This window comes from Falco biarmicus, chromosome 8 (genome assembly GCF_023638135.1).
Source record: "Falco biarmicus isolate bFalBia1 chromosome 8, bFalBia1.pri, whole genome shotgun sequence".
NCBI lineage: Eukaryota > Metazoa > Chordata > Aves > Falconiformes > Falconidae > Falco > Falco biarmicus.
Genome location: NC_079295.1, coordinates 9,301,666 through 9,314,164, shown reverse-complemented (window position 1 = coordinate 9,314,164; position 12,499 = coordinate 9,301,666). Strand labels below are relative to the sequence as shown.

The 12,499-nt window shown below is 46.9% G+C and overlaps 1 protein-coding gene across 12 annotated transcripts in view; it reads left to right on the top strand.

Moving 5' to 3' along the window:
- The window catches only part of COL6A3 (collagen type VI alpha 3 chain), a 63,291-nt gene extending 51,563 nt beyond the window's left edge, over positions 1-11,728 (top strand). For 8 of the 12 annotated variants that reach the window (XM_056348628.1, XM_056348630.1, XM_056348636.1 and 5 more), the window contains 7 exons: positions 338-615; positions 1,906-2,166; positions 3,854-3,928; positions 6,040-6,219; positions 6,332-6,385; positions 10,947-11,117; positions 11,331-11,728. In XM_056348628.1, the coding sequence (XP_056204603.1) occupies positions 338-615; positions 1,906-2,166; positions 3,854-3,928; positions 6,040-6,219; positions 6,332-6,385; positions 10,947-11,117; positions 11,331-11,371 (1,060 nt within the window). In that variant the 3' untranslated portion in view covers positions 11,372-11,728. The remainder of the gene's footprint in view (positions 1-337; positions 616-1,905; positions 2,167-3,853; positions 3,929-6,039; positions 6,220-6,331; positions 6,386-10,946; positions 11,118-11,330) is intronic. The other 4 variants (XM_056348631.1, XM_056348633.1, XM_056348632.1 and 1 more) reach the window with 4 other exon arrangements.
- The last annotated feature ends 771 nt before the right edge of the window (positions 11,729-12,499 follow it).

Sequence of the window (12,499 nt, the reverse complement as noted above, 5' to 3'; positions counted from 1 at the left end):
AGGTAAAGTTGTGTCACCAGGACTCATGCGTTGCTGGCATGGAGCTGTCCTAGCTTTAGAAGATTGAGCCCCATGAAATCAGGCATGCTACAAACCTGTCTGCTGAATTCACTCTTTAAGTGTGTAAAGCTGATGTATAGGCAGATTTGTGCCCCAAGGGACAGGCAATGCTCTGCAGCACTTCTCACTGCTTGGCTGTGGGCATATCTAAAGCTGACAAAGAACATTGACCTCTGGGGTGTTCTTGCCCATGGCTTCTACATCAACTCCCCTCCACTTCCAAAATTCTGCTTATATAGGGGGAAAAAAGCCATAACAGCTGTTTTTCCTTTGACAGGTATGTGGCACCCAATGTGACCATAAGCCAGACCCTCAGTGCCAGCACCACAGTCGCTGCGAGCACCAAGCCTGTTGCAAGCACTAGTGCCCAAGCCAGGACCACCACTGCCAGCACCACAGCCCAGACCAGAGCCACCAACCAGACCACATCCAGCACCGTGGTCCAGCTGAACACCACCACGCAGAGCACAGCAAGCATCACTGCCCATGCCAAAGCCACCAGCCGCACCACCGCGAACACCACGGCTAGCGGGGCAGGCAGCAGGAGAAGACAAGGTAGTACGTGAAAGGCTTTCCCCCATGTGAGCAGTGCTATGTTTGACACGCTTTCCCCATGCTTGTCTGTACCACAGTGGGTTGTGGCTTTTCTTCCTCCCTGAGAGGACTATTCCTATGGGAAATGTCACTAAGAGGCCAAATTTCTTGCTTGCACAGAACAAGTTTTTAGGTGCAAAACTGGAAGTCTGCACTGAGGGTTTAAAGCTTTGTTGACTTGTGTGGACAACGATGCGTAAAACCGGGTGGGGGACACCTGTGTATAAAATACACAAATACAAGCAGGATGTAACATGGGACAATTCATCATCTACTGCCAGTAGCACAGTGACAGAGCACTTCTCTTTCTAGCGTGGCCCATTTGCTTTCTATGTTTTCCTTGTAGCATGGTTACCCCTTGGCTAAGTTTTGCTACTTATGGTGATTCATACAATGGCATTGTCTGAATTCTCCATCAACTAATATAAATAGTTCATCACTGAATCAGTGTGGAGACCTATCTGGGAATGCTAAAGCTCTTTCATGTGAGCACAGTTCATGTAAAGGAGTTTTCCCACATGTTCTTGCAAGGGGGTGCAGGCAGAAGGTGAACAAGTAATAAAGAACATGTGTCAAAGCACAGGGACGCTTAACCAGTGAATGAATGCATGACCCTATGTAAATAATAAATAAAAAGCGATAAATAGAAGCAGTCAGCTTTTGCAAGGTTAATGCTTTAATCAGCTTGTGGGAACAAACATTTCTTGGTGTTTCTTGCTCCACTGTTTCTTCCAAGCAGCATTTATAAAGGTCTCATCCAATACTCTGCCATAGCCAGAAAACCTTTCCCTAATAGCTTCTTTGACCTTTCTAAGATTATGTTCGATATTAAGCAGGTTTTGCTTGAAGATCTTCAGCAGTTCAATGAATCCATTGCACCCTAGAGAAGGATCTGACCAGAGATGTTTGCAGTAGTTGGGAAGGTTGTGTTGGGAATCACATTTCAGGCTGAGTAAACCTCATTAAAAAAATTGCTTTGCTTTGCTAAATTGCAGCAGATTATTAAAAATAAATAAACCACTTGGTAAATCATCTAGACTCTGGAAAAAAAAAAAAGCCTCCCTGCAATGTGCTGGGTTGGGTGTCTAAAACAGCAAAGTCATAACCTGGTTTGTACATGCCACAGCTGGCTGGAGGCAAATTTATTTGCTGTGGACTGCGAGGGAGATCCTGCAGCACTGAGACATTTTTTCCTTGAGACCTTTCCTCTTCCAGTCCTTGCTTAATGTTTCTTCCAATTTTGTGTTGCAGCAAAGACCCACGACATCCAGATCACAGATGTCACTGAGAACAGTGCCAGGCTGCGCTGGGCCAGCCCCGAGCCACACAACGCCTACACTTTTGATATCACCGTCACCTTAGCGCATGACCAGTCTCTCGTGCAGAAGCAGAACATGACTGGCACTGAGCACACCATCCGAGGACTCAGAAGTGGGCAGAAATATGTTGTCGTCATTACCGGCTACCAGAAATCCCAACCCAAAGTAACCTACACAGGGACATTCACCACAAGTAAGTACCTCTTGATGAAAATACATAAACATTTATTTCTTCATAAAGCAGACACAAAGAACTGGGGAAAAAAAAACACGTGTAAGGGACAGATCATCAGTTGGTGTCAACAGTACCAGCCTTGGCAATGCTCAGCTGTGTCACTGCATGTCTGGCATCCTCCAGACCAGCAGCAGGACCCGGTTATGAAACACTGAAATGTGTTTCTTTGAAAAAAGCAAGTTGACACCTCAGTGGTGTTAAATTGACACAGATTGTGGGAGAATTAGAGCAGTCCCAGAGGGGGGGTTATTTTATTGTGCATGCAGGAGCCTTTGCACAATGGATCGTGGTGGGGTCCGGCCAGCATTGCTGTAATTAATGGTAAGAGTCAAACTGGATTAACAGAGTAAATTGAGTCCAGCCTGGTGGCAAAATAAGTAAGACAAGCTTCTCCGATGGCCATTTCCATAGCACCTATCTGGTTTGCATATTATATTATCCAAAAAAACCCACAAATAAGAGATTAAACAAAGGGTTTAGTCCTTTGGGGATCCAAGCTCCATGTGTACAGATCACATGTAAACCTCACCAAACCCTTTGGCATAGCCAAGAGTTGCTGTGTAAGAGAGCCAATTTTTTAAATATAGTTTGGCGTAGAGGTGACTTGGCTTGGCAGTGTGTAGAAGAAGTTTGTGCTGGTCCTGCCAGTGCTGCATTTGGCTGCTTCTGGCACTTTGGAGCCAATTTCAGTGCCCATGGAGAGCCTTCCCATTGGCTTCAGCGGGTTTGGATCGGGTCTGAAGTCTCTTACCTTTAGAAGCAATAAACATGCCCACAAAAATGTTGAGAAAAGACATCAATGTGTAGAAGTAATATTTGCATGCGCCGAGTTGGAGCTCTCGATGCCCACGGAAGCTGCATTTCCCATAGAGTAAATCCTGAATGGGAACAAACCGGGTAGGCACTGGTGACACCATGTTTATCCACAAGCTGTGACCTGGACACTGTGTAGGACTGCTCCCTGTCTCCCTTACCCACACCCATATCCTCCACCAGAGAAAAGCAAATCCAACCCTTCCTGTGGCTGCAGCCCCCTCCAGCCCCATGGAAAATGAGCCATGGGTTGCCCTGAGAAGGGGCTTGACAATAGGGTGCAGTCATGCAGAGCGTGATGCAGTATGCGCCATGTTCTCCTCTCCATCACAAGGGATTGCCTCCCCCAGTGACAGTCCTCAACAACACAGTTCCTAGAGTGATGTGAGGCTGAGATGGGAGGAGTGCGGTCGAAGAGAGGCATGCGATGCACAGACAGGCCTTAAAGGCTGCAGGGGAACAAAGGATGATCCATCCCTGCCCAGTCGCATGCTGTGGGGTGAGTGGGGGCCACCCAAAGCAGTCACATGGGGCCCTGAGGATGCTCCTTTGCAGTCACCCCCAAGGATGAGCCTGACTGTGCAGCAGAGCTGCCGGCTGGGGAGAGCCAGGCAAACCCATCCCGGCACAGCTGGGCGGTTGTGGATTACTCATCCTGTCAGCTGCCTTCAATAAACATTTCTGAAATGTATGTGCTAGGGTAAACAGACCCAGACCTGACTCCTGCAACTTGTGTGTCTCCCTCATGCTGGTGATGGGGCCAGTGAGTTTGTTTATGACTGCTGCCGCAGATCCCCTTCCCCTTGGCTGACCCCCTCTTTCTTCTCCCCAGAGACCCTGGCACAGCCCAAGGTGTCCCTGGCCAACATGATGCTCAACACCGAGCCGCTAGAAGGGCCCAACAGTGGTGAGTATGGGTGACGGTGAGAGTGCTGAGCTGGGGGCTCTGCCTAGACCCCCATCAAGAGCCTGGCCATTTGCACTGAGCTTCACTTTGCCTGTTCCTAAACCCATTCCTTCTCTGAGCTGTGCTGGGACCGAAAGATCTGCGAGTCATTTCCTTTGCAGAGCCAACAGATCGTGACCCTGATGACATCCTTGGCCATGTGGGTCTCAGCCCTGTATTGGGGTCTCTGCCCCATGCTGGATCCAGAGTCCCCTGAAGTTGCTGTGATCTTCATGGGGGATTCAAAACAGGTCCTGTTTCCATTGCAAGGATGGGAGATGAGCCAGGGCCCAGGCGCTGGTTGCTGTCTAGGGAGACGCTGTGCCCCATGGCCTCCCTGGCAGGCATAGATGCAGGTGTGGGTGCAGAACTTTGCCTGATACTTGCTTGCTCCCTCTCTCCCCATCTGGGGCAAAGGCACAACTCTCAACAAGGGCTTGACCAAAAGCCAAGGACTGCAGGGGAGTTAGTGTCAAACATTTCCATAGATGTGGCTAATTGGTGGCCTCCCTCCAGTTTCACCCATCTGCCCATCCCCTATTTCTCTGCCACCAGTGGTGTATGTAGTAAACCTCTCAATGAGCAAGCTGTCAGCCCCTACGTTGTTGTTAATCTCATCAACCTCTGTTAATAATCCATAATCACTGTAGCTGTTAATATGCCATCTCATTGCTTTTGTTGACATCAAGCTCATTATATCAGTGCCATTAGACTCAGTTGTACTGTAAATGCCAGGTGGCAACCCTTTCTCCAAGGGTCTGCAAGGGCTTTCAACCTTCATAAAGCAGCACAACACCCTCACAGGCACCAGCTATGGATCTGGCATCCAGAGCTCATCCCTCTATCATCACTCCCATGTTTTGCTTTAAGCATTTCGCTTGCACTGTGGCTCATTTTCTTCCTGAGGTGATGTAAGAGCATGGGGAGATGCTGCTGCTCAGTGCGTTCAGCCAACAAGAGTTGCAAAGCTGCTGCTGGGGTCTGGCTGCTCACGTTGAAAGGGATGAGCACAGACCTCATGCCTGGCTGGTGGTATCACCCTGGCCGTGCAGGACCATCTCATTGCTGCCTTGCTGCATGTCCCATCATCCCACACTTCCTATGTGTTCCCACTCATTTGGTCCCTCTCCCTGACACTGACATCCCCTCTGAAGCCTTCACCTGGCTTGTCCCCACCAGGTGACATGCATCCCCTATGGCTTTGTTTAACCCCTTGTATGCCACCCCTTTGGAAACAAGGTGTGCAGGCTTGCGTAGGTCTGCCCGAAGGAAAATGGATGTGCTGTGTGCTCACTCTGCGCTTCAACGCAGACCTCGCAATCTCAGCTACTCTTGTTGACCCACTTGTAGCAAATGTTTCTGCCCGAGGATTCATGGCAGCCAGCAATTTGGGGGAAACATTCCCCAAGGATGCTAATCTGAAGTTTTTCAACAGGACTAAAGAGGTTAAACAGGGCAGGGGATTTGGGATGGGTTGTTTAGCTGAGTCTTCTCTGGTTCTCTGTGCAGCGGGAGAGACCCATCTGTAAATCTTCGGACAGACCTCCAAGGAAGCCCCAGATTTTGCCCTCCTTATATAGGCAAAGCAGCTGCTAGCAGGGATGGCCTATCCTTGCTAATAAAAGCTCTGGGATTTGGACCTAAATTATCATTTCTGGGCAGGAAACGAACATATGTTTAAATTCTCATCCAGCCTTAAAGTCTACCAGGTGTGGCTTGCCTTTAGAGATAGAATAAATACACTTAAGGATTAAAAGTTGCTGCCAACACAAATGGCTTTGAAAATAGACTGGGGAAGCTGTGTGAGGGCCTGATCCGGCGTGCACCAGCAGGGAGTAAGGGGCTCCCACCACCATGGTCCAGGGACTTGGGGCTTGGATGCATGATGAAATCAAGAGTGGGAAGAGGGAAGCTGGAGGCTGGGGAAGATTTGCATTCAGCAAGAGAAATCACACCATAAGGAAATGCCACCAGTCCTGTACCGGGCTTTTTTTTTTTCTTTTCAATCTCTGTGCTTTTTCAGCTTTTAACGCTTTCAGATTCACTTAACCTTTGCACCTTTTGACATGCAGATTGGCCAGACCCTTGCTTGCTGGACTTTGACATGGGCATGCAGTGCAAGGACTATCAGATTGTGTGGTTCTTTGACTACAAAAACAAGATCTGCAGCCAGGGTTGGTATGGTGGCTGCGGTGGTAATGCCAATAGATTTGAGGCCGAAGCTGAGTGCATTAGCAAATGCTTAAAACCATGTAAGTACCACATGGGGATTAATCCTTTTGTATTTTGTCATATTGTCAAATAATGTTTGGATTGGTGAGAATGCATCATTTAAAATCCAAACCCACGCACTTTTTCCTCCAGCAGCAGCTGAGAAAGCCATGCAGCAGCCACCCCTTGAGAAAAAATTATCATCAGGTAACACCCAAACCCAATAATAATAATAATAATCACAAATCAAAGCAAATCCATTATTTCACCTTGACCATTTCATAGCATGCATCCAAGGTTGTCCAATACAAGATCACCAGTAGTATAGACTTGGTTTTCATTTACTCCTTGACATGACCATGCCCTACCATCTGCTTTGCATGAGCAAGTCACCTTGCATGCATGTTGTCACATCAGGACATACTGTGTTTGCACAACCTGAGTGCAAACCACAGCTATATGGCAAAGCCACGCACTGGATTTCATGAGAGGTGTGGGTTGCTGAACGGGAGCGTGGCACGGTCCCAAAGCAGTTTCTCTTATCATTGCATGACTAACCAATGCCACCGCTCAGCGGTGTGCCTTTTATGAGATGCAACGAATTGCAAATGTTTCATTGCCTGTAACCAAAACACTTGATGGAAAATAACTCCACGAGGCTCAGGTCTTGCGTGCAGATGTTTTCGTTTTGCACCAGGAGATAAAAATCAAAGTTGAGGGAGGAGCCCACAGGAAAATGGCAATGACGTCCTCTTCTCAAGGACTTTCTGTGATTAACGGGTTGTGTTTGCAAACCTCTTCGAGACCGGGAAAGGAAGTAGAGCCTTGCAATCACCTGTGTTAGTTCAGCAAGGGGTTGAGATGAGAACCTGGCTGCAGCAAAGCCGTGCTACCATAGCAGCCTGCCCCTTCTCGTGGTGTTTCAGGGCACTTTGCAGAGATGGGAGGGAAACTTAGGAGTGAGCTGTGGTACCTAATTGCAGGGCTTTAATTCTCACAGTGTCGTAACAGGGTTTGAAAAGGCAAATTAAGGATGCCTCCCACCCATTTGATTTCCTCAGGTCTGTTTTAGGCTACTTAAATCAGACTTGGGAATTTTTGTCACTGGTGGTGGTGCAGCCCAAGTCCAGCTGTGGGTGCCCCTGCAGGCAAGCGAGGAGGAGGTCACCACCAGCCATGGAGATGCCTGGGGCAGCAGTTGCTTGCAAAAAGAAGATTGCAAGGTGCTTCTGGGCTGCAAACTGGCATCATGGACAAAGACCCACTGGTTGCAGTTTGAGGACTTTTCAGCCAGGGGAAGCAGCCTGTGGCTTGTGCAGAAACCTGTAGCTTCAATCTAGAGCAGGGTTTCATCCTCACAGAGCAAGAAAGCCTCCCTGATGTGCTTTTCTTGAGGGTGTGTGTTTCTGCTAGCCCCATCCCATAGACCAGCCCCTTCTGATCATCGTCACATGCCTTGATGATGTTTCCAGCAACTGCGGTTCAGGCTAAAGTGATATTTCATGAACTTGGCGCCGTTCTGCCCTGGGCAGATAGTCAAGAAAAGCAACTGAGGGGCCCTGGAAGGACGCTCACGTCTCTGCCCGCCCTGCTCTATTCACCACTTTATTCTCTTTTCATTTTCTGCAAAACCAGAGCTTGACTCCACCATGGAAAAAGAGACATGGGAGGTTCGTGTGCAGATCAGCTTTTAAAACTCTGGGCATTGGGTCGGGCTCTCGGTTCAGCCCATAGCAGGTACCGCAGCCAGGTGCAGCACTGAGGAATGAATTAGTCTCTCAAACCTAAGGGCTCTTTGGGTGCAAAAATGTGCACCAGACCCAAACCACCACCCCTTTGAAGCCTTTTATATTTTTTTATAACCTTTACTTATTGAATTTTTTAATATGTTATTATTAATAATTTTTACCATGGCAAAATTAACTGTAAGTGCAACTGAGGAGCCCAGGCACATTTTCTCCATGGGATGAATTAAAATTCTGGCTTACAGTATCTGTCCCCTCTTTTGAACCTGCCAGAGGCAGCCACAGCTTAAAGCACACTTCAGCTCCCTAGCTCTTGCTCTCCATCAATTCTTTGAAATTTGTGGATAAGCTTTTGGTTTATTTATTGTGTTTTGGGCTTGAGGTTTTTGGTGGGGGAGGAGGTTTCAGTTAAAATGCCAGGCAATGGTTCACCCAGAGGGGTTACTCGGTGGTGTTTGATGGTGGTCTGAAAGCGAAGGGCGGCACAAGCCCATGCAGTGTGACTATCAGGGCAGGCAAACTGAGGATTACAGCTCAAGTGAAATTTCAGCAGCTTTCCTGAAGTCAGATCTGCCTCTAAAGCGGTGGTTGAATTTCCCTGTGCATCTGCTGATCCTGAAGGCTGCTTCCACTGCCAAAGGGGATGGAGGGAGGGAAAGCTGGGCTGTCTGGACCCTGTGCAGCAGAGGAAAAATGTATCATACCTCCCATCAGCTGAATGTTTTGATTACTGGTTGGAATCCTGAAAGGGTGCACACGGTTTGGGGTAGAGTCATTCTTGTATTCACATCTGCTGGCTTTCAATGTTTTGGAAGGCAGGGAAGAAGGGAGATGGACTCTGAAAAAAAATATCCAAATATAAAATGGGAAAGAGCCTGCCAAAGGCATGGGGAAGCTTTTGGCTGTAGGAGGCCTCCTACAGCCAAAAGCAAAGCTGAATTGGAATATCAATATTGATTTCAAATTCCAAGGAAAAATGGAGATTAAAAAAGAAATCCTGATTCAAAAAGCTGCATTTAGAATGGGACGATGGGCAGCAGCGTCCCTTCACATATATCTCCTTTCTAGAAAGAACGTATTCCCAGCTTCTCCTATCTAAAGAGTAAACCCACTGCTCAAACCAACCACCCAGTGTCCATCACGGCTGCAGCACGGACCACTTGAGCCTGACCCCTTTGGCCACAGTGCTGTTCTGGCAGAGAGCATTTCAGCTGCTCACAGCACAGAGGGACTCCTGCACACAGGAGAGTGCCGCAGGATGTCCATCCTGGGAGCATCCCAGCCTTGCTGCAGCATTCCTGGGCTCTGGGCAGCCACCAGCACCAGCTGCAATTTGCTTCAAAGTAAACCCACTGCCAGGGCTTTTGTATTGCCTAGGGTCCATTGCCAGACCTGCTTTCTAGTTGGGATTTCAGGGATAATCTTCTGCACCCTTATTCTCATGAAAACTTTAGAAGGGTTTAGCATACATTTACTTTCATCAGGCTCCAAAGAAAATTGCTGGCAAATGCACCTTTTTATATACTCACCCTATCTCTATATATTCTTTCCTGTAATAATTCATGGGTATGTTGGGGCTCTATTTCTGGTAGGACGGAGACCTGGTAAGATCTCTCTCGGCTTCTTACAAATACTGGCTGATTGCCTTTTCTTAATGCTTGGGAGAGGCAGAATCATTAAAAAGTGAATATAATATTAGGGGTTTTTTTACCAGCATAGAGCTGTTGATCTCACAAACTCCTGCCTTCACATGAGTGGTCCAAGGATTCAATTAGTTCAGGCACCTTTGCTGTTACCAAGGGCTATTTCTGGGGGCCCTATGTGGTTACAAGGGGACTGCAGAAAACTTGGGGCTGTTAACCACCATTGCAGGCAAGCCCTTTAGAAGTAGCTTGATTTCGGGCACCTAGTTTACAAAAGGCATGATCCTAAGACACAATTATCAGATGATAACATCAAGATCTGAATTTCCTCAGCAGTCATTGCTGGTGTACTCCGAATACATTGATTTACCTTTGCTTTTGGAAAAAAAAGGAAGGTAAAGGACTTTTCCCCCCCTTAATTAAAAAAGGGGTCCTGGTTGCAAATACTCCTCTAGTAAGAGAAACTCCACACTTTGCCTGTCTGATTCCCTCTCGCCCCCATTCATTTTTCAGTGCTGGCTGATTTACTTGTTTGATTGATGACTTATGTTTTTCATTCATGCCCAAGGAGCTTGTACAGATAAGTGGCACTGATGAGCGAGATACCAGAAATTTTTGGGATCTGCCTGACTCAGGGCTATGGTAACAAGGCTTTTGCAGGACAAACTGTGATGGCTGATGGTTACGCCGTGCTGAGCAGAGGTGCTTTCACATCCCTGTGTACAAGGGATGCCTTGTTTCTTGACGACTTCATGGTAAATTAGTGGCTAATACAGGATTTTGTTTCCTTTTTTTTTTTTTTTTTCCCCAAAATTTATTTGGCAATTTCATTTTAACACATTGTACTTTGTTTATTTGTTCCCCACTCACCCAGCAAGGGATGCAGGGTGCCAGGGTGCAGTGTGTGGTAGGTCTGGGAGCATCTTCACATAGATTTCTCTTTTCAGAGGAAGCCAGTGTTTTTGATGGGAAAATGATGGTGCAAATACTTTTTCCCTTGCAGCTCAGCCTGTCCTGTCCCAGTTCTGAGACCTGTCAACTCAGGTTGGCACTGAGAATCTGCCAAATCCAGGAGATTTGCAGGCAATTGCTGCCATGCAGCACTCACCCCTCATCTCAGCATCGCTCTGTGGATGTGTTACAGCAACATGGCCCAGGGCTTGTGGATCAGGGCTGGTGATCTCCAAAGAAAGACCTTCTCTTTGCAAACAGGGGGATTTAGTCACAGTTGTGCAATGTCTATGCTGCGGTCGGCCTTTCTGAGCTTGCATGCCAGCCCTGCTTGCAGGCACTTCTCTGCCATGCAAATACATTCAGAGAAGTTGTGTTTCACCCAGGAATGCTGCTGCTGACTCTTTTTGCTTCTGCTTTTATCTGCAGTCATGGATATCTGCCAGCTGCAAAAAGACGAGGGGACCTGCAGGAACTTTGTGCTAAAATGGTACTACGACCCTGAGACCAAGAGCTGTGCCCGGTTCTGGTATGGTGGCTGTGGAGGCAACGAGAACAGATTTAACACGCAGAAAGAATGTGAAAAAGTTTGCGTGTCTGGTAAGCAGCGTATGTGCAGCTGGAGAGGGGGGGGTCAGCCAAGTCCCTGTCATTTCCAGTCCGGTGCATGGCTTTATGAGCTTGCTTGTGGCCCTCTGGACTCCATAGCAAGTCCTGGCAATTAATTCATTTACCTTCCCTCAATATCCTGCATGGCTTCCCATGCACAGAATAACTTCATTTATTTTCTCTTTCTCCATCAAACCTTTTCAGGTAATATCAACCCTGGCGTGTTGACAACGATAGGAACATAGAGCCAGCGACCTGTCAACACATACCTCTGAGACAGCCAGGAGCATCAGCCATTGCCACCTTACCCCTATAGAAGCTAAGGGTATAGACTACCTTGCACTGTACTATTTCATGCTTTTAACTTCCAAGCAAACCTTGAAGAAAGCGTTTTGCTGCATGACCTATCAATATGGTGCTAAACTGTTTGTGGACTGAGTGCTACATGTGTCCGGGTTATATTGTATAGCTTCAACATTACCAAATATTTACCTAATTGCAGATTGTTACTGTCTCTCAACATGTCTCTAAATTACCCTTTCTTTCTGATTCCGGCAGTCTGCCTATCTAAGGCACCATAAAAATGAGACCAAAAAAAAAAATCATAATAACTTCACTGCAACTGTTACATGCTTGCTTTCATTGTTTTCGTAACTGAGCATAACTTTACAGGGGAAGCCTTCATGTAAGAGAGTAGCTAATTCTGATAAACAAGTGGTTCAATTTTTCATTCTTCCTTTTTTTTATTTTTTTGTTTTCACCCTTTGCTGGATTAGATTTTAAACTAGATCTCTTGTATGCATTTGTAACATATGTGGCCAACCGAACTAGCAAGGAAAAGGAAGCAAAGTTTCCAAATGCAAATGCACTGCTGGGACCAAGGCCTCAGTTAACAAATTTTTAAATTGTGGTGTAGGATGCCTCTGGCATTCTTCTGATGTTGTATGTTTTATAAAATACAAAGCAAAGCAATTTGGGGAGAGGGAGCAGTGGGTGGGAGGGGGATTTTATTTTTATTGTGAATTCTGTGTCAGGAAGTCTATACAAAGAACTTTTAAATAAAGTCTAATGGAGGTTTTGAGAAACTCATGTTTTTGTCTTTGTAAAAGCCATGTTGAGCATCAGTGGAGTAATTTTCCAGGGCCTGGAAAGCATGTATCTGGAGAGAAATCCCACCGACCCTTAAAGGGAGGATGTCTGTAGTGTGGATATTCAGGGGGACATCACTGAGATGCTGCTGGTAACCCAGAGTTTTCCATCTTGGAAAAAATTGGAAACCAAGATGTCTTGGTTGTGAAATCTCCATCCTGGAGGAATTTTAAGCTCAACTGAATATAGCACTGAGCAACCCAGCCTCAGCTGGCCCTGCTTCC